Source organism: Tachyglossus aculeatus, chromosome 7, assembly GCF_015852505.1.
Source record: "Tachyglossus aculeatus isolate mTacAcu1 chromosome 7, mTacAcu1.pri, whole genome shotgun sequence".
NCBI lineage: Eukaryota > Metazoa > Chordata > Mammalia > Monotremata > Tachyglossidae > Tachyglossus > Tachyglossus aculeatus.
In genome coordinates, this window is record NC_052072.1 from 10,803,086 (window position 1) to 10,826,093 (window position 23,008).

Sequence of the window (23,008 nt, forward strand, 5' to 3'; positions counted from 1 at the left end):
TTCCAATAATGATGGTATTTATTAAGTGCTTACTATGTGCAAAGTGCTGGGGAGGTTACAAGGTGATCAGGTTGTCCCACAGGGGGCTCACAGCCTTAATCCCCATTTTAAAGATGAGGTAAGTGAGGCACAGAGAAGTTAAGTGACTTCATTCATTCAATCGTATTTATTGAGCGCTTACTGTGTGCAGAACACTGTACTAAGTGCTTGGGAAGTACAAGTTGCCAACATATAGAGACGGTCCCTACCCACCAGCAGGACTTGCCCAAAGTCACTGTAATGCAGGAGCTTAGCTCCAAGCAGATTCATTCTGGATTCGGCGAGACCAAAGAAAGAGAGAGGAGCCTTTGCAATGGGGTTCATATCACCTTTAATCTCGCGGCGGCCGGTCGAGGTCCTGGTGCAAGGACAGCCCCCTTCCACAGGACATCCGTGGAGCATCAGCACCGCAACAGGTGTGGGGCGGGCTTTTAAACAGAACCGGACAGAGATGGCCGCTTGCCAAAAGCTTATCTAAGGCCTACATAAGTGTGGCACAGTTAGAAATATACAGCGCATGAGCAGAAAGCAGAGCAAGGAATTCTAGGTATCATAACAAAGCGAGGGATCCTGGATATCACAACAAAGCGAGGGATTCTGGGTATCGCAGTATTCCGTGGACATACAGTCACACAGCTGACTTGGATTTGAACCCATGACCTCTGACTCCAAAGCCCGTGCTCTTTCCACTGAGCCACGCTCTCCTGAGCATTTGATACAGTGCTCTGAACACAGTAAGCACTCAATATAAACAATTGAATGAAAGAATGAATGAATGAAAGAAAGGTACATGCGCTGAAGGCTGTGTATCCTTGACGTCAGCCCTGGACCCCTGAGCAAAGTTCCGGGGGGGCTTTTGTGGGCATAGATTTGCCAATTCTGTGTCCCAGATCCTTCTCTCCTCTCCCTCCTTCCCTCGTCTCTGGCTCTCAAGCGTGACAGCCAGGAGGACATCAGCCAGCAGCGACAAGCCATCTCATCTAGTGTATAAATGGCTTGGGAATCAAAAGGACCTGGTTCTAATCCCCGCTCCAACACTGGTCTGTTGTGTGACCTTGGGGCAAGTGACTTCACTTCTCTATGCCTCAGTAACCTCATCTTCAAATGGGGATTAAGACTATGAGCCCCATGTGGGACTTGGACTGTGTCCAATCTGATTAGTTTGTACCTACCCAAGTGCTTAGCACAATGCCTGGCACATAGTAAGTACTTAACAAGTACCATAAAAAATATTAACAGATTTTGAAGAGGTACCAATCAGTCATCATCATTATTATCAATGGTACTTATTAAGCACTTACTATATGCAGAACACTATACTAAGCGCTTGTGAGAATGCAGTTCAACAGAGTAAATAATAATAATAGTAATAATGTTACTTGTTAAGTGCTTACTATGTGCCAAGCACTGTTGTAAACACTGGGGTAGATACAAGTTGGACACAGCCCCTGTCCCACATGGGACTCACACTCTTAATCCCATTTCATAAATGAGGTAACTGAGGCCCAGAGAAGTGAAATCATCATCATCATCAACCGTATTTACTGAGCGCTTACTGTGTGCAGAGCACTGTACTAAGCTCTTGGGAAGTACAAGTTGGCAACAACTGGAAATGATTTTCCAAAGGTCACACAGCAGACACGTGGCAGAGCCAGGATTAGAACCCAGGTCCTTCTGATGCCCAGACCCCTGCTCTATCCACTATGCCATGCTGCTTCTATGCTAGGTCTGGGCCGGGTGGAGACTTTGAGCAGCCTGGGGTGATCCTGACCCAGATGGGTCCCAGCGGAAGGAGATAGTTATTTCCTGGGGCAAGTCGGAATGAACCCAAATCCAAGCCCCATAACCTCAGAGTCTGTAGAGCGGTGAAAGAATTCCCGATGACTAGTACTACTTCCTGGAAGCCCTTCCCCTAAGTCCAGCCCCCTGAAATCCCCGCCTCCTGGAAGTCTTGCCCCCACTTCACTCCTGAAACCCCCTCCCCGCCCCCAGAGCTTGAAATGAAGAGTTAGCCCCCTTGGCCTTAGACGTTTTTCCCCTGATTTCTCAGGGCTTACTGACAGCCAGACTGTCAAGAGTCTTTTTGGGATGGAGCCGTTAGACTCTTCGCAGAAAGAGCCAGGGTTCTTTGCTTGAGTTCAGGGCTCCTTCTACCAGTAAGTATTCCTTTCTAACACTGCTGGAATCAGCAGTTTTATAAAGCAATACACTAAGAGGCCATTTATCCCCCTCTCGTTTCCCCCATTTGCAGATTAATGGCAGAGGGGAAGATTTAATGCCTTTTCAAACATTTTTAACAATTCATTAAAAAAAAAAAGAATAAATCACACCGGGTTTTCTGCAAATGTCTGATTGTTAGAGGCGGAAACAATTTTAAATTATCATGTTTTTCACGTTCTACAGGTTAGAACACATTTCTGCCAACCTCGTAATTTATGCACAATATGTCAATTTTGCTGAGGAGATTTAAAAGCTGCTGTGATAGAAGAGCTGTGCAGAGAGAGAGAGGCAATAAGGCTTATTCACCTGTATATAACATCCTCATTTACAAATATATCTTGCCCAGATCCATTACAAGAAATGAGTCTCCTGCTGCCAGATCCATCATCAGATTGCAAGGCATGGAATAAAGTTTTAGGTGGGCCTTTGGAAGAGGCAGATTCCATAAAGAGACTGTGTTCTCTTGTTCTGAGCAGCGATCAAAGTTTCTGCTGGGAAAGCCCCTTTTGAACTACTTTACCCTAACCCATCTCGGTTGAAAGAATTTTAACAGGGATGAGGATTACAGGAAAAATCATCACTCCCTTTTGTGTCTTAAGGCACTCTGCTGCATGGTTTCTAAGGAAAAAAACCAACAACGAGAGCATCCTACATTTCAAAGGACAGATTGCTCTAATTAGATTACTCAGTTCATGCTTATCAGTAAATACGATTTATATACTCTGGGCATATATGTACTTCTAAGTAGGATAGGCGCAGGACAGAGAATCCTCCAAAATTCACAGTCATTCATGCTGTTCTTATCGTTTCATTTAATTTCAGCTGCTTAGTAATTGGCTTTAAATAACTGGGAGTTCTGGTGATAGACAAATTCAGAACATCTGCTTGTTTTTCAAAACAGCAAATGAAAGAACATTTCACCAGTGCATCAGTTTGAAGAATGAAAATATCATTCAAATGTTTTTTACTGGCATGCTAACTCCTGAACAATTTATTACACACAGTGGTAGAATGTCCACATAGTAAATCTATAATGAATTGTGTCTGGCTAATTGATCTTCAAAACCCGTGTATGAATTACACAAGAGTTAGCTTGAAAGCTACCAAGGATAACCAAAGTAATCGGCAAGAGGATTAGGTATTCCTGGTTGATGACTTCAAGTACATCTAAAGTACACCTCAGTCCCTGGGCATGTCCTATCCATATAGTTGTCTTAAATCATCCATTCCATGAGACTTAGCATGAGCTAAGACCCCCCCCCCCCCCCAACACACACACACACCCTCTGAGTGGCTAATGGCAATGCCCCACTCCAAGTGGCTTATGGAATGAGTGAGGTCAGAGCAGTGTCTGAAGCTGGGGATTTCTCACAAAGATTTTCTGTTCCATCCCTAAAAGCTTCATCCACCACCTCTGCCAGCCTGCTGGCTTCCTTCAGGCCGGGAGAGACCATGGACTAATTCAGCACAACCCAGCCCCACTACTGCATACCCAAATGCCATCCAGGAAGGAGGAAACTCCCTCCCTCTGTGAACCTAAATTCAAGTCACAAGGAACTAGGCTTCCCAGTGGTTTATTTGTGCTATGGAGCTGTTTCTCTAGATTGTAAACTCGTTGTGAGCAGGGAAGCAGTGTGGCTTAATGGATAGAGCATAGGCCCGGGAGTCAGAAAGACCTAGGTTCTAATCCTGTCTCCGCCACATGACTTCTGTGTGACGTCAGGCAAGTCACTTCACTTCTTTAGGCTTCAGTTACCTCATCTGTTAAATGGGGATTGAGACTGTGAGCCCCAAGTAGGACAGGGATTTCGTCCATCCATCCCAGTGCTTAGAACAGTGCCTGGCCTGGCATGCTAGCACACGTGTGCGCTTGTGCACGCGCGCACACACACACACACACACACACACACACACACAGAGTCCACTAGAACAAGGAGGGCCCTTCATTGGATTCACCCCACCGATGGTTCTAAGAAAGGGGGAGAGCCAACCCAATGAAGTCACTGTCATACCATAAGGCATTCCCTTACAACCTGGTGTATGCGTTGATTATAACAGGGCTTCGAAAAACCGCTAGATTTCTTTCATGATTTACACCACAGTTGTTTCTCTCAAACACGTATTTGGGTCATTAATTCCACAAGTTAAAATGTGTGTAACGATGCTGCATAAATATTTTTTTTAACTGCGCATTACTAAGTGAGATAATAGGGCTTTAAAAACATCAGGTTAAGATTTCTGACTTAATTATTTACTTATGGAAATACCATGACACCATTCTTTAAGGCCCTGGAATAAACCTGTCTTGAAGGAGAAAGTGAACTAACATTCTGACGAAACTGGGAGGTAGCCCATTGCTGGAAAGAGCCTAGGCAGACTCTTCTGCTATTTGAGGTACTTAATGGTGTCATTAGCCAAGCCCTCCCTGAATCCCAGTGTGACTTTAGTCCAAAACCCCAAAGAGAAGACCTGAATTTTTGAACACAAGAAAAGCCAGAAAAATGCAGGAAGCAGTGCCAGCACCTCTATATCGTGTTTGTGGACATGAAGAAAGCATTTGACCATCACCAGATCTGGACTCTGGTAATGCATGAGCTAGTAACAGAGTATTTATCAAGTACTTACTGCGTACAGAGCATGGTACACAGTGCTGGGAGAGAATACACTGGTGGGAATTAGACATGATCCCTGATCATGTAATGTTAGCAATGTAATGTTTTAAGTGGGAAGAAGGGATGGGAGACAGGCACACCAGTGATGAAACATTCGAACCCAACCCACTTAGTTGGCTAGACTGTGAGCCCACTGTTGGGTAGGGACTGTCTCTATATGTTGCCAACTTGTACTTCCCAAGCGCTTAGTACAGTGCTCTGCACACAGTAAGCGCTCAATAAATATGATTGATTGATTGATTGATAGAAGAATAATGAATCATGCAGAAGAATAGATTCATGATTGCTTGAACAATGCATGACAAGGATCAGTGTATATATCCTCTGTCACCTTATTTTTGAACTTGAAACTGAATACTTAAAATTTCAAGATGAGTTTCTTATGGCTATTCGTGCCATATGGGTTTCAACACAAATGGCTTTGTTAGGTTTGCGAGAAGTACACGAAATCTACTCAGAGTTTCAGTGCAGATGAAGGAGTCCAACAGCATGTGGGAGCAGCTTTTACCCCTGTCCCAGAGAATGTTGGGAGTGGGTTCCCTCTGTGTTGGGAGGAAAGGACACCATTGAGAACCTTACTGTTGCTGCTAAGGCAGCTCCATAGCAGTTTTTTAGATTGGGAGCCTCCTGAGGGGCAGGGACCATGTCTAATTTCCATCTGTGCACTTTTTCCGAGCGCCTAGTTCAGTGTCCTGCCCACAGTGAGCAGTTCCTAAATACTATCACCACTACTCTGGGAGATTGAGTTGGAGCAATTTGAAAGTGCCCAGCCTCGTTCTGCCCCAGTAAAAGTGGCATCTGGGTGAACTGGCACCTGAATAAGGAATGCAGTGTCTCGGGAGAAATGTACTGGGTTCGGGAGTTTTCGGTAGACTTCCATAAGGCATCAATTGATCAATCAAGCAGTGGTATTTATTGAGCATTTCCTGTGTGCAGAGCACTGTACTAAGCTCTTGGGAGAGTACACCGGAGTTGGTAGACACATTCCCTGCCCAAAAGGAGTTTACAGTCTAGAGGGGGAGGCAGCCTGGGAGTCAGAAGGACCTCGGTTTTAATCCTGGCTCTGCCACATGTCTGCTGAGTGACCTCGGGCAAATCATTTAACTTCTTTGTGCCTCAGTTGCCTCATCTGTAAAATGGGGATTAAGAATGTGAGCCCCACATCTGTCTCCCCCTTCTAATAATAATGATAATAATATTGGCATTTATTAAGCACTTACTATGTGCAAAGCACTGTTCTAAGCACTGGGGAGGTTACAAGGTGATCAGGTTGTCCCATGAGGGGCTCACAGTCTTAATCCCCATTTTACAGATGAGGTAACTGAGGCACAGAGAAGTTAAGTGACTTGCCCAAAGTCACACAGCTGATAAGTGGCGGAGCCAGGATTTGAACCCATGACCTCTGACTCCAAAGCCTGTGCTCTTTCCACTGAGCCACGCTGCTTCTCTATTTCTCTTCTAGACTGTGAGCCCGTTGTTGGATAGGGACCATCTCTATATGTTGCCAACTTGTACTTCCCAAGCGCTTAGTACAGTGCTCTGCACACAGTAAGCGCTCAATAAATATGATTGAGTGAATGAATGAATGTGGGGCGGGGACTGCGTCCAGCCTGATTAATTTGTACCTACCCCAGCATTTAGTACTGTGCTTGGCACATAGTAAGTGCTCAACAAGTACCATAATTGTCATAAAAGCTCTTGGAAGAGTACACCAGAGTTGGTAGACACGTTCCTTGTCCAAAAGGAGTTTACAGTCTAGGAGGGGAGACAGCCATTGATTGAATTATGGATATGGACAAAAGGACTGTGGGGCTGTGGGAGGGGTGACTATAGAAGCAGCATCGCCAAATAGATAGAGCACGGGCCTGGATTCTAACCCAAACTCCGCCACTTGTCAGCTGTGTGACTTTGGGCAAGTCACTTCACTTCTCTGTGCCTCAGTTACCTCATCTGTACAATGGGGATTAAGACTGTGAGCCCCATGTGGGACAACCTGATCACCTTGTATCTATCCCAGCGCTTAGAATAGTGCTTGGCACATAGTAAGCCATCATTATTATTATTATTAGATTAAGAACCAAGTACATAGGTGAAACAGAAGGGAGAGAGAGTAAGGGAAATGAGGACTTAATCGGGGAGAGCATCATATGGAATTAGAGCGGGCAGCAACTATTTCACAGAAACAGCATGACATAGTGGATAGAACACATGCCTGGGAGTCAGAAGGACCTGGGTTCTAATCCCAGCTCTGCCACTTACCAGCTATGTGACCTTGGGCAAGTCACTTCACTTCTCTGGGCCCTAGTTACCTCATCTTTAAAATGGAGATTGAGACTGTGAACCCCATGTGGGACAGGGACTATGTCCCACCTGATTTGCTTGTACCTATCCCAGCACTTAGTATAGTGCCTGGCACACTGTAAGTGCTTAACAAATATTTATTATTATTATTATTATTATTATTATTATTATTATTATTATTATTATTATTCCCCACGTCAAGTTGGCTAGGCATCTGAAGCTGGTCTTGCCTGGCACCATCTATCCAGAGACATAGGAACAAGGCAGATAGATCAGTCGGTCAATTAATCGTATTTATTGAGTGCTTATTCTGTGCATAGCACTATCCTAAGTACTTGGGAAAGTATAATATAGCAGAGTTGGTAATAATAATAATGGCATTTGTTAAGCACTTACTATGTGCAAAGCACTGTTCTAAATGCTGGGGAGGATACAAGGTGATCAGGTTGTCCCACGTGGGGCTCACAGTCTTAATCCCCATTTTACAGATGAGGTAACTGAGGCCCAGAGAAGTGAAATGACGTGCCCAAAGTCACACAGCTGACAATTGGCAGAGCCGGGATTTGAACCCGGGTAGACATGTTCCCTGCCTTCAATGAGCTTACAGTCTAGAGGGGGAGACAGACATTAATGTAAATAAATTAATTGCAATTATGTGCATAAGTGCTGTAGGGCTGAGGAAGGGGTGCATAAAGGGTGCAAATGCAAGAGCAAGGGTGACGCAGAAAGGAGATGGAGAAGATGGAGATGGAGAAGCAGCGTGGCTCAGTGGAAAGAGCATGGGCTTTGGAGTCAGAGGTCAGGGGTTCAAATCCCGGCTCCGCCAGCTGTCGGCTGTGTGACTTTGGGCAAGTCACTTAACTTCTCTGAGCCTCAGTTCCCTCATCTGTAAAATGGGGATGAAGACTGTGAGCCCCATGTGGGACAGCCTGATCACCTTGTAACCTCCCCAGTGCTTATTACAGTGCTTTGCACATAGTAAGTGCTTAACAAATGCCATTATTATTATTATTAAGAGGAAATGAGGGCTTAGTCATGGAAGGCCTTTGAGGAGATGTGCCTTCAGTAAGGCTTTGAAGGTGGGGAGAGTGCCGGATGTGAAGAGAGAGGGTGTTCCAGGCTGGAGGCAGGACGGAGGTGAGAGGTCGGCAGCAAGATAAATAAGACGGAGGCACATTGAGCGGGAAGGCACTAGAGAAGCCAAGGGTGCAGGCTGGGCTCTAGAAGGAAAGTAGCAAGGTAGGGTAGGAGGGGGCAGAGGTGATTAATGATTGAGAATCACATCAAAGGGCCAGCCCAGTGCGAGACTACCAACCGACCCAGAGAAAACGTGGGTTATGCAACAGCTGAGGCCAAGGAAATATAACAGAACCAAATGTTTTCACTGGAAACCCAGAACATAATGCAGTCTCTCTAAATTCCACTACCTAGTCACTACACCCTTCAACTACAGATGAAGAAGTAGATAGCCAAGCAGCTTCTGGAGGATGAACCGAAATGGCATGCACAAATAGGGAGTTGAGAACGTATACTTTGAATATTTGTTTGCTAGTCCCTGCTCTGTATCCTTGGGCAAGTCACTTAACTTTTCTTTGGCTCCAATTCCTTATCTGTGAAATGGGGATTCAATACCTGTTCTTCCTCCCAATTAGACTGTAAGCCGCATATGGGAAAGGGACCATATCTGATCTGATTATCTTCTATCTACCTCAGTGCTCAGTAAATAGTAAGAACCTAACAAATACCAGAATTATTATTATTTTATTATTGCCATTAGTAAAGACCAGTGCAAACAACCAGTGGTATTTTTTGAGCACTTAACTATGTGCAGGGCAGTGTTGTAAGTGCTTGGGGGAGTACAACACAATAGAGTTGGTAGACACCATCTCTGCCCCGAAGTAACTTCCAATCCAGTGTAGCAGTCCATATCCAACAGACCCTACTGGCATTGGCCATCCAAAGAGGAGTTGCTCTCCATGAAAATTGGGACGCTAGGGCAGATCCCAAAAGATGATAGATACTGCCCGAAGCAGGCTTCACATGTGCACGGTTTGGAATGAATCCTATGTCACACTGAGTTTCTTCTCAGCCCTGATCAACTGCAAAGATGTGATAATAATTATACTAATGATGGCATTTATTAAGCGCTTACTAAGCACTTACTTTTTATTAAAAGCTTACTAAGCGTCCCCCTCTCCATCCCCCCCATCTTACCTCTTTCCCTTCCCCACAGCACCTGTATATATGTATATATGTTTGTACATATTTTTTACTCTATTTATTTATTTTATTTGTACATATCTATTCTATTTATTTTATTTTGTTAGTATGTTTGGTTTTGTTCTCTGTCTCCCCCTTTTAGACTGTGAGCCCACTGTTGGGTAGGGAATGTCTCTATATGTTGCCAATTTGTACTTCCCAAGCGCTTAGTACAGTGCTCTGCACATAGTAAGCGCTCAATAAATACGATTGATGATGATGATGATGATGTGCAAAGCACTATTCTAAGCGCTGGTGAGGTTACAACGTAATCAGGTTGTCCCATGGAGGGCTCACAGACTTAATCCCCATTTTACAGCTGAGGTAACTGAGGCACAGAGAAGTTGTGACTTGCCCAAAGTCACACAGCTGACAATTGGAGGAGCCAGGATTTGAACCCATGACCTCTGGCTCCAAAGCCTATGCTCTTTTTCACTGAGCCATGCTGCTTCTTAGCTCAGTAGCATCATCTTTGAATGCAAAGGACAGATTCAACATATGCCCGTGTGCACACACCGACACAAAAGGCTTTCAGAATTTGCCACGGTCATCTGTCACTGGTCTGAATGGTTACCCTGCAGAGACACCAGCCTCCCAGGACAATCTCTGATCCCTGAGGTGAAAACCCTTTTTTTTATTGATGACCAGCCCTGGCCACCAAATGTGCTAGTTAAATGAGTCCTCAAGATGTGTGATGGGGAAATTGCCCTGTGTGTACTGCCTTCTTAATTAGTTCCAAGAAAATAAGGAGTTCAGTAAGAGAGTGCTAAACAAAGTACGGTTTTCCGTTGAAGATCATGAAAAGGCCATTGGCTCCCAGTTCCGAAAGAGTATAGATATATTCAGAAACAGTGGTAAGCACTCAATAATATAGTTAGGTGATCAAGTAATAATAATGATGGCATTTATTAAGCACTTACTATGTGCAAAACACTGTTCTAAGTGCTGGTAAGGTTACAAGGTGATCAGGTTGTCCCATGGGGGGCTCACAATCTTAATCCCCATTTTACAGATGAGGGAACTGAGGCACAGAGAAGTTAAGTGACTTGCCCAAAGTCACACAGCTGACAATTGGTGGAGCCGGGATTTGAACCCAAGACCTCTGACTCCAAAGCCCGTGCTCTTTCCACTGGCCGTGCTGCTTCTCAAGCCGGTACATGTACACCAGCGTGGCTGGTGGTGTGGGAAGCCATGTAGCTTAGTGGATAGAGCAAGGGCCTGGGAATCAGAAGGGCCTGGGTTCTAATCCTGGCTCTGCCATGTGTTTGCTGTGTGACCTTGGGCAAGTCACTTCACTTCTCTGGGCCTCAGTTACCTCATCTGTAAAATGGAGAGTAAGAGTGGGAGCCCCATATGGGACAGGGATTGGGTCCAATCTGATTAACTTGTCTCTATCCCAGTGCTCAGAACAGTACTTGACACATAATAAGTGCTCAAAAAGTAAGCCCTTCCTCCTAGTAAGTGCTTAAGAAGTATGCCCACCCTCCTCATATCAGACAGATCATTGTTCTCCCCCACTTCAAAACCTTATTGAAAGCACATCCCCTCCAAGAAGCCTTCCCTGACTAAGCCCTCCTCTCCTCTTATCCCACTCCCTTCTCTGCCACACTTACCTGCTGCCTCTTTCATCCTCCCATCCCTGCAACACATACGTATTTACCTTGTACATATTTACTATTCTATTTATTTGTTAAATATTGTTGTTATGTTGCCAATTGTACTTCCCAAGTGCTTAGTACAGTGCTCTGTACACAGTATGCGCTCAATAAATACAATTGATTGATTGATTGATTGTTAATGATGTGCATATAGCTATAATTCTATTTATTCTGACGATTTTGACACCTGTCTACATGTTTTGTTGTCTGTCTTCCCATTCTGGACTGTGAGCCCATTGTTGGGTAGGGACTGTCTCTATATGTTGCTGACTTGTACTTCCCAAGCGCTTAGTACAGTGCTCTGCACACAGTAAGCACTCAATAAATATGATTGAATGAATGAATGAACATATATATCTATGTATATATAGCAGTCATTTATTTATTTATTTATGTTTATCTCCCCCTCTATACTTTGAGTTTGTTGTGTACAGGAGCGTGTCTGTTGTTGTATTGTATTCTCCCAAGCACTTGGTGCAGTGCTTTGCACTCAGGAAACGCTCAATAAATATGATCGAATGAATGAATGAATGAATGAATGAATGAATGAATGAATGAATGAATGAAAAGTAATCAGATTGAACACAGTCCCTGTCCCATATGGGGTTCAAAGTCTTATTCCCCATTTTACAGATGAAGCAGTTGAGGCCCAGAGAGGTGAAGTGACTTGGCCAGGGTCACGCAGCAGACATGTAGCGGAGCCAGGGTTAGAACCCACGTCCTTTGACTCCCAAGCCCGTGCTTTTTCCACTAGGTGATGCTGCTTCCACAACCAAGTTTCTTGCCCACATCGAACTTACAGTCTAGAGGAGGAGATGGGCATTAATCTAAATAATGATGTATAGATATGTACGTAAGTGCTGTTGGGTTGAGGGTGGGCAAATATCTAATGCCCAAAGGTCATAAAATCTAGTGCATAGATGATGCAAAAGGGAAAGGAAGCCCGGGAGAAGAGGGCTTAATCACCGCTACCACTTTAATCCAATCATTTATCCTATCCCACCTTAATTACTGTATTAGATCCTTGCTGAATTCCTTGCCTCCTGTCTCTCCCCAGTCTAGTCCATACTTTACCCTGCTGTCTGTATCATTTTTCTACAAAAATCAATCAATCAATCAATTGTATTTATTGAGCGCTTACTGTGTGCAGAGCACTGTACTAAGCGCTTGGGATGTACAAGCTCGCAACATATAGAGACAGTCCCTACCCAATAGTGGGCTCACAGTCTAGAAGGGGGAGACAGAGAACAAAACCAAACATACTAACAAAATAAAATAAATAGAATAGATGGGTACAAGTAAAATAAATAAATAAATAAATAGAGTAATAAATATGTACAAACATATATACATATATACAGGTGCTGTGGGTAAGGGAAGGAGGTAAGATGTGGGGGATGGAGAGGGGGTCGAGGGGGAGAGGAAGGAAGGGGCTCAGTCTGGGAAGGCCTCCTGGAGGAGATGAGCTCTCAATAGGTCCTTGAAAATGTTCAGGCCATGTCTCCCCACTCCTCAATAACCTCCCGTGGTTGCCTACTTACCTCTCTATCAAACAAAACTCTTCACTTTTGGCTTTAAAGCACTAAATCACCTTTCCCCCTCCTATCTCACCTTGTTGTCCTCCTACAATCCAGCCCACGAACTTTCCTCCTCTAACTCTAACCTTCTCTCAATCCCGTCTATCTCGCCACCAACCTCTCATCCACATCCTACCTCCACATCCTGCCTCCAGCCTGGAATGCCCTCCCTCCTCATATCAGCGCTTAGAATAGTGCCAGTGCTTAGAATAGTGCTTTGCACATAGTAAGTGCTTAAAAAATGCCATTATTATTATTATTACTATTTGACAGCCGACTCTCCCCGGCTTCAAAGCGTTATTGAAGGCACATCTCCAACAGGCCTTCCTTGACTAAGCCCTTCTTTTGTCTTCTCCCACTCCCTTCTACATCATCCTGACTTTCATCTCCCCTCCCAGCCCCACAGCACTTATGTACATATATGTAATTTATTCATTTATATTAATGTCTCTCTCTCTCTCTCCCTCTCTCTCCCCCCACCCCTCCCAACTATACTGTAAGCTCTTTGGGGCAGGGAATATGTCTGTTTGTTGTTATTTTGTACTCTCCCAAGTGCTTAGTACATGCAGTAAGTGCTCAGTACATGTGATTAAATGAATTAATGAATGAATGAAAGGGAACTGGGGAGAAGAGGACTTAAAGTGGGAAGGCATCTTGGAGGAGATGTGACCCTAACAATGCTTTGAAGGTGGGGAGAGTGGTGGTCTAGCATATGCCCGTTGTTGGGTAGGGACAGTCTCTATATGTTGCCAACTTGTACTTCCCAAGCGCTTAGTACAGTGCTCTGCACATAGCGCTCAATAAATACGATTGAGTGAATGAATGAATATATGGAGGGGGAGGGGTTCCAGTCTAGAGGGAAGATGTGAGAAACTCTGAGGTATTCCCGAGCAGAGCACCTGAAAAATCACTCTGCCCTTTTCATTCATGACATTAATTGAGCCTCAACTGTGGCCAAGACATGAAGCAGTGTACAATTTATGTAGTGAGAAGATGTGATTTCTGTTTCCAAGGAATTTATATAGGGAAAAATAGACCCAATGCATGCGCTTGCATAAATACTTAAGTGCAGTTAGCTACAGAAAGCACACTTATGGGCACACTCCCTGGAGTAATGAAGGACAGGTAGGGTTTGTGGTGGTTTGTAGTGCCTTAAGGAAGGGAAAGATCCAAAGAGGAGCTGAATTTTAATGACATGTTTAATGGACAGAATAGAGATGGCTTGATTGATGGGAGAATGTTATTTTATACTGACCCTTTCTTGATAGAAGGGAGAGTGTTGATAAATGCCATATTTGTGGGTTTATTGTCAATTCCTGTGGTAATTTTGAGTCCCTGCTTTTCCTTGGTTGATTTTTGGCATGCAGCAACATCATTTGTGCACTGATTATAATTTTGAGATTCATTGTCAGTAAGCAGTGTGTCTAATTGATCGTCATCTCTAATTACTTTTCTCTCCACAGGTGCCTGGAAAAAGCCCAGATGGAAGTTCATGCAACCTCCGATTTGAGGGAATGGAAAGACAGTATGCATCCTTACCCAGGTATCTCACGCAAGTATCTCCATATACCAATTCACCCTCCACCACGGTCTTTAGAGAAATCTGAATAGAACAGGTTTCTGGCTCATAAATGAGGGATTATGTTGTAATTTTAAATCACTACCGTCTGCTGCAGGCTTGGTGTCATCTTCATAACTGTGTTAATAATTTGAATTCCGTTGATTAAAAAAATGCTGGGATGACATTGCCATTGATCCTGCCAGCATGCATTGTGGGGCAGAATTCCAGGCATGGGCAACAGCCAGACCCTTGAGGTCGAAATCTTGAGCCTGAAACCTTTGCCTCTGGTCTCAAAATGGCAGAAGGGCTGAACCAAAGGCACACAGATCCTATGGTATCAGACCCCTGGGTTGGGAGGTGCCCATGAATAAATTCCAGCAGGCTTCATCCATGGAGTTTTTAGGAGTATCTGAGAGTAGAATTTGTCTCATAAGAGAGCAATGGGAAACCGGGAGGCTTAGTCTCTTTGAATTGTCCTGAGAGCAGGAATCAGAAGGCAGTAACCAAATAGTGGTATGGAACCGATGAGATAGTTACCGTAGTCAGAGCCTGGTCTGAAATGAACTTCGTGTGCTGTAAAAAGATCCCTTTAAAGATGAAAAATGAGTCTCGATATCACTGTCTTATTCAGATCTGGAGAGCTGTTAGTCTGGCTAGCAGGGAATGACAAAAGAGAAGGTTTTCCGAGAATCCAATCCAACTTCTGTTGGAATGGGAACTGTTGTGTATGTACGTGAATTTTGATTGTAAGACAGCCCCTCGAGGGACAGAGACTGGGTCCAAGTCCCACTTGTGTATTCTGTCCCGGCGCTTAGCACAGTGTTCTGCCCCCAGTAAGTGCTTAATAGATACTAATACTAATCGAGTAGGGGTCCTAGTATCGTCTGTTGAGTGGCCATTTTGTGCAGCGCACTGTTCTTAGGGCTCGGGAAGTACAAAATGAATAAGTGACACGTTCCCCACCCACAAAGAGTGTACAAGTTGGTACAGGGAAAGAATCCTGAAATATACAAAAATATTTCCCCTTTGAAAAGCCATGAAGCCTTATTCAGAAGGGCTGTTGTACCAACTCGAACACCCTCAAAACCCAAGCTTTTAAGGTTTTAGCCCAAAGCTGCATCTGCCATTCAGTTTCCCCTTTTAACCTCCGTGAATCATTATGTTAGCCATGATTTTGCCTGTGGATTTCCAAAAATAACAGCCTGAATACTAGAAAAGGCACTAGCAGGAGTGCCACCTGCTTTTACAAGTAGCATGTTGCTTTCCAGCAGAGTGCTAAAATTCAAAAACTAGTAAAGAATCCATTTTCAACGTTTACTAGGCACACTGCTCCAAGGAGTAAAATCAAAATATAAATCTGGCTTACTTGAATGGAAAGTGTATTTGCTTTTTCTCTCTTCTTCTCTTGGGCTTCTCCCTACCCCTCCACCCCTCCTTCCTCTAGTATTTCCTTCCCCTCTACTAGTTTTTCTCTTCCATTTTCTTCTTGTGTGAAAATGGACTAACCTGAACAATTTTTGTTAAACATCAGGCCCTTAATAGTAAGTTCCTCGAGACCAGGGATCGTGTCTACTTACTCTACCATACTCAAGCACTTAGCACAGTGCTTTGCACAGAGTAAGCCTTGAACGAATACCACTGATTGTGCATCTTTTGAAGCTGGGCTAAGGATAGGTGAGCAATTAGGGATATTGGCTAAGTAGGTCAAAATAATTCTATCTCTTCCTAACCAATAAGTCCAGCTTCCTGAAACGTCCTATGTAAAACTGATGAAGAATGGGCCACAGGGCTTTGATAGTTCAAGAGTTAACCAGAAACTCCTCATAACCTTCTAATCTATTTCCTTCCCTTAACAAATGGAAAAATGACAAAATCATGATTGGATATAAACAAGTAGATTTTAGGATTCAACACTGGGGGATGGAGTTTTCTGACAAAGGCGGCACATTTCTTATGTTTTGTGGGCTTGTATCTGCCATCAAAATGTGTGAACGGAGTAAATCCTGCCAGGAGAAAACGTTCTGGAACTGAGACAAACGTGCCGGGGGCTGACGAATGCTCGATTTCTAATGAAAAAACCTGGGGAAGGGAGATGGCCATCCAGCAGCAGTAGTAGGTCATGTGTGCCTAGGCTAGGGTTCATTGCTCCTTGGCAAATACTGACGGGAGGCAGAGAAATCAGGGTTCGCTGGCATCAGATTTCAATTGGTTCAGTTCAACCTACGGTAGTTGAATCTGTGTCTAAAAAAATCCTGAAAACAATCCTAACACACTCACTGAACTCCAAAGGTGTCTGAATATAAATGGATATAGGCGCTAAAGATTTGAAACCCTCCCACTGTCTTTCATGAGAATGGGCAGGCCGAGTTGCAAATCAATCAATCAATCGCTCTATCAGTGACATTTACTGATCTGTTCTGCTTGCGGAGCATTGCACTATTTCAAAGAGAACAGTCCAATAGAGTTGGTAGACACATACCCAGCCCACAGCAAGCTTACAGTCTAGAGGTGGGGATAGACATTAATAATCACTAATAAATCACAGCTATAGACATGAGTTTTGTGGAGTGAGGGTGAGGTGAATGCCAAGTACCCAAAAGGTACAGATCGGAGTGCAGTCCCTTTGGCCTCAGGCTGACGTGCATGTACTGCATCTTCTCCCGGAAAAATTAAGCCAGTGCATCCCTGTAGGTGAGCCGGCCTTTTCTTTACAGAAGAGGCAGGGAGCTTAAAATATTGATGAGGTTGAATTTTTAAGTAAAAAACATCTGCAGAGAGGCAGTCTTGGAAGAAACTTGTCATGTACCTGAGTTCTTCTGTTCACATTAGGTGCCATTCTCTCAGATAAGGATCAAGACTTCTTCCCCAAATTGTGCCACCAAAGCTGGTACATATACAAGTGTTCCGGGCTGAGGACTCTGGCTGTACTGACCTGGACTCCCAGATGCACCCAGGAAGTTGTTTCAGTAGCAATGGGGAGGACCGAGCCAGCTCCACCTGCAAGGGGCCCAGAATTGGGGTCCAGCCTGGCCTGAGGCTAATCACGGTGATGATGATGATGAGGATGATGGTATTCGTTAAGCGCTACCTAGTTGCTCAAACCCACATCCTTCCGACTCCCAGGGCTCTAGCCACTACATCATGCTGCCTTCGCCTAATCCCCAGTAATCTCCAGATTCCAGGAGAATTGATGTAGCAACCATGAGGCTCAAGATTTCTGGGCCTACCCTAATGGTGCTTCACCCCCAGAGACCTTGTTGGACCAACTGCAAAAAGGGGCATCCTGACCCCTGTTAGGTTGGTAGTAGTTTGGCCGCCCGAGCACAGCAGCACCTTGAGGTCCCCCTCATCAGTGCCCTGTTCACTGGGTACAAGCATTATATATACTGCCCCTGAAAACAGTGTGGGAGGTGTCTCCTCCCCTTATCTTCCTTTCCCTGCTCAAATAATGATAATAATGATGGCATTTATTAAGTAATAATAATGGCATTTGTTAAGCATTTACTATGTGCAAAGCACTGTTCTAAGCACTGGGGAGTTTACAAGGTGATCAGATTGTCCCATGGGGGGCTCATAGTCTTCATCCCCAGTTTACAGATGAGGGAACTGAGGCCCAGAGAAGTTGTGACTTGCCCAAAGTCACACAGCTGACAATTGGCAGAGCAGGGATTTGAACCCATGACCTCTGACTCCAAAGCCCATGCTCTTTCCACTGAGCCACGCTGCATATATATATATATATATACTATGTGTGCCAAATAACTCTACTAAGTGTGGGGGTAGATAAAAGATCAACCCGGTTTGCTTGTGTCCATCCCACCATCCCATCACCTAGTGCAGTGCCTGGAACATAGTAAGAGCTTGACAAATCCCACTATTATCATTATTATTACAAGGAAATCAAGTTGGACGGTCTCTATCCTACATGAGCTCACAGCCTAAGGGGTATGGAGGACAGATATTTAATCTCCGTTTTACAGATAAGGAAAGTAAGGCAGAGAGGGGTGAAGTGCCTTGCTCAAGGTAGCCCAGCATGCGAGTGGCAGAGTCAGGATTAGAAATCAGGTCTCCTGACTCTGAGGCCCGTGCTCTTTCCACTAGGCCACACTGCTTCTCAGAATTCTGGCTAAATCCAGTGGCCGCCTGAATTTAATTGATCTCTAATCGGAGATGACACAGTACATGCAATAAATATTACTCTTCTTGGCCATCCTACTAATAGGAAATGCTGATATAAAAATCAATTTTCAGTCCCCAAGGGATTTTCATTTGAAATAAAAACAATTTGAGGTATAATTGCCTGCGGAACATTAGGAAGTAACATTAGAGACTAAAAAGGGAATTCCAATCTGATTTGAAATAGCACTTCTGGGACCTGAAGAAGTGTCATGAGCAAATTGGCATTTTTACTCTCTATTCAGAATGATCTCTATGCTTCTGAAAGATTATGCCAATGATCCGGTAAGAAGGTAGCATTACAGCTTCTCTGAGGGAAAGGACCCTGGAATTGAGAAGCAGTGTGGCCTAGTGGAAAGAGCACAGGCCTGGGAGTCAGAAGGACCTGGGTTCTAATCCCGGCTCCACCACCTGTCTGCTGTGTGACCTTAGGCAAGTCTCTTCACTTCTCTGTTACCTCATCTGTAAAATGGGGACTGAGACTGTGAGCCCCACATGGGACGGGGACTGCACCCAGCTCAATTTGCTTATTTCCACCTCAGCGCTTAGTACAGTACCTGGTCCATAGTAAGCCCTTAACAAATACCATCATTATCATTATTATTGTTGCATTTCTTATGGCCTGTGGGAATTCTGGGCCAGGCACCTGCCTGACACAGAACTGATCATAGGTCACACGTAGTCACTGAAGAGGCTACAGTCACTGAAAGAGAAGGATGTCTTTTAGGGTCAAATGAAAGGACCATCATCCTGCCAGAGAAATGGGCAGTAAAGCCTTCCCAGAACTGAAGTAGGGGACTCAGTTAACTTCAGAAGGGCCATCCAACCAACACCAGTTTCCTTGCGGCCTAGAAATCTGCTTGTCCTTCATAAACTTGTCCCTCACTGTGCTGGGTCAGAGACGCCGCAATGTTCGGATTGAAATGCACGCTCTTTCCACTGTTGCATTTCATTTGTGTTTTGTTGCTCTTCGTCTCCGTTTTTCTCTATCCTCAATCAGAGAAGCATTCATTCATTCAGTTGTATTTATTAGCGCTTACTGTGTGCAAAGCACTGGACTAAGTACTTCGGAGAGTACAATATAACAACAGATGTATTCCCTTCCCAAAACCAGTTCACAATCTAGAGATGAGCACACAGTCTAGAAGTAGCATGGCCTAGCGCACAGGACACGGGCCTGGGAATCAGAAGGACCTGGGTTCTAATCCTGGCTCTGCCACTTCTACTGTGTGACCTTGGGCAAGTCACTTCACTTTTCTGTGCCTCAGTTACCTCATCTATAATAAGGGATTAAGACTGTGAGCCTCATGTGGGACAGGGACTTTGTCCAACCTGATTAACTTGCATCTACCCTCAGTGTTAAGTATAGTGCTTGGCACATAGTAAGCACTTAACAAATACAGTAAAAAAAAAAAAAAGATGCTCCATCCATTCATTCAATCGTATTTATTGAGCACTTACTGTGTGCAGAGCACTGTACTAATCACTTGGGAAGTACAAGTTGACAACATATAGAGACAGTCCCTACCCAACGGGCAACAGTACCCTACTCCTACTAATCTTGACACGTGCAAGCAGGTATGTTCGCATGCTCTGTGATAGGATTCAAGAGCTTTACACCTGGTCATCCTCTGATCACTTTCCGAGCATTGAATCCCGACCTAAAGACATTCTCACTCTCCAATTTCTCTTGTTCATCTCTCCAATTAACTTCTACTTTACTCCCTGCTATTGAATTTCCGCTTGCCAATCTGGCATTATTTTGTAGCACATGCAAAGCAGATGGCAATGGCACTGCATTCTGCAAAGATTCTCAGCAAAGCCAGAGCTGCTCTTTGACTGGATGTAAGCTTAGCGGTAATTACCTAGGCCAAATGCAACACTTAAGCAATCCAAGCCCTCTGTTTTTTATCAACTGGTGGTTCTTGCCAGGTTTTCAATGCAGAACGAATTAATTCACTTAGTTTGGGCCAGTCATTTCCTGAAGAAGTTGTCAAAGTTCCGAGTGCCTAATTGACTAAATCTCTCTTCTGCGAGGCCAGCCTGTCACCCCTGATGCACCGATACGATGGACCGCCTCACTGTAGTCAAATTAGCTAGTGAAATTTTCATCCAGAGTTTGAGGCTGTCTCAGAGCTTCAATTCTTTTTTTTTTTCTGCAACTTCCTGGAAACCATGGATGAAGGGGTGGCTCATCTGTCAGGAATGAATGATGAGCTTCCATGAGAAGCAGCATGACCTAGTGGATAGATCATGGCCCTGGGAGTCAGAAGGACCTGGGTTCTAATCCTGGCTCCACCACTTGTCTGCTGTGTGACCTTGGGCAAGTCACTTAACTTCTCTGTGCCGCAGTTATCTCATCTGTAAAATGGGGTTTGAGAATGTGAGCCCCACGTGGGATATGGGCTGTGTCTATACTGATTAGCTTGTATTTATCCCAGTGCTTCGTCCAGTTTCCGGCACGTAGTAGGTACTTGGCAAATACTGTTTAGAAATAAAATCCCGAGCCCACAGGACCCATTCTCTCATCCTTACCAGTTATGTCCCTGCTTAGGCAAGGAATTCAACTGGCGAGTAAGCAGACAAGTTTGCAGCGCATTGCAAAGTGCACAGGTCTTTGCCCAAGGTGTCCAGCTTTCCAGGTCACAGAAGATTACTGGTCATCATCATCATCATCATCAATCATATTTATTGAGTGCTTACTATGTGCAGAGCACTGTACTAAGCGCTTGGGAAATACAAATTGGCAACACATAGAGACAGTCCCTACCCAACAGTGGTCTCACAGTGTATCTCCTTAAATGATGAGGACTGTTTTCCTGTCCCTGCCAAGCCTTGATGTTCATTCAACCTTAGGAACCAAGATTCCTGCACTCAGGGATGCATGCCGATGAGCTGGAGAACTGGCCCAAATCTTGCCATCCACCTCTGTACATGATAAAGTTTAATGCTTTTTTGAAAAAGCAATGAAGCACATGTACATTAGGTTGAAAATCTAATCCTGTATTCCCTCCCTCCATTGTATCACTGTCTATTTGGCTGCCCCTTTGATTCCATCTCACTTTGATGTAGAGAAAAATGATGAATTATCAGTATTTCAATACTCTGAAATTTTTATACATCTCCACTGACAATTCAGAGGTCCTTCAAACACAAAAGTCATTGGTGTTCAATATTAATCCATCCATAAATGAGTGGGATTTATTGAACACTTCCTATGTGGTGAGCACCGCACTAAGTGCTTGGGAGACTATAATAAAACAGAATTAGTGGACATATTCCCTGTCCATAACAAGCTTGCAGTCTACAGGGAGAGACATACATTAGTGTAAATTAAGTAATTCATTATGTATAATTTAGAGTTATGTAAATAAGTGCTCTACGGTTGGGGGTGGGGTGAATATCAAATGTCCAAAGGTCAGAGAAAATAGTAATAGTAGTAATAATGGCATTTGTTAAGTGCTTACTATGTGCCAAGCACTGTTCTAAGCACTGGGATAGATACAATGTAATTGGGTTTTCCCACGTGGGACTCACAGTCTTAATCCCCATTTTACAGATGAGGTCACTGAGGCACAGAGAATTTAAGTGACTTCCCAAGGTCACATGGCAGACAAGTGGTGGAGCTGGGGTTAGAACCCACGTCCTCTGACTCCCAAACCAATACTCTTACCAATAGGCCATGCTGCTTCTCTCCAAGTGCATAGACTACGCAGAAGGAAAGGGGAGCCAGGAAAAGAGGGTTTAATCAGGGAAGGCCACTTGAAGGAGATGTGCTCTTAATAATTCTTTGAAGTTGGAGAGAGTGGTGGTCTGGTGTATATGAAGGTGAAGGGTGTTCCAGACTAAGGGGAGGATATGGGAAAGTGATCATTGGTGAGATAGACAAAATCGGGACACAGAGAGTAAGCTGGGTGATATCACATGAAATCCCAGAAGTTGTGATTAAGGGGTTAATGCAGTGGCCATATCATTTTACGGCATTTAGTTCCTCTGTTAAAGTCAATTTTAATCAATCTTTTGGCCATTTCCTCCTATCCAATATCTCCTTGATGTCTGTTATGACAATGGATATTAATTATGCAATCGAGGTGCTCTTTTATGAGTTTAGCTAGAGTATTAGTCAGTGGGAACATATTAAAGCATGAGTGTGCTCATCATCTACCTAGTTTTGGTTTAATCTTGATGGCTTCCAGTGATTTTTAAAAAAATTTTCTGTTTTATATCAGATTCGAAACTTCTATACATTGGTTAGGTAAGAACTATTTTTGAGAAGTAAATAAATGTCCATTATCTTCATGGTTAAAGATAGTGACCAACTATTCCCTTGAACCTGAAGTTCTCTGACAGATGTGATCTGACTCTTTGTGCTCCCAAACATCTTGGTTGCTGTTTCAGTATTCCTTCTTTAAAGTTTCTTTCAGACCTTAGACTGCTCTTGTTTTTAGCTAATGAGAAGAGCACAGACCTGGGAGTTGGAGAACTTTTGTTCCAGTACCCATTCCCTCTCCTATTTATACTGTGAACCCCTTATGGGACAGGGAT

The 23,008-nt window shown here is 44.0% G+C and overlaps 1 protein-coding gene across 1 annotated transcript in view; it reads left to right on the plus strand.

The window, feature by feature from the left end:
• Positions 1-23,008, plus strand: part of PARD3B (par-3 family cell polarity regulator beta) — a 994,526-nt gene that overhangs the window by 922,091 nt on the left and 49,427 nt on the right. The window contains exon 22 of the mRNA XM_038749054.1: positions 14,190-14,269. Coding sequence (XP_038604982.1) covers positions 14,190-14,269 — 80 coding nt within the window. The remainder of the gene's footprint in view (positions 1-14,189; positions 14,270-23,008) is intronic.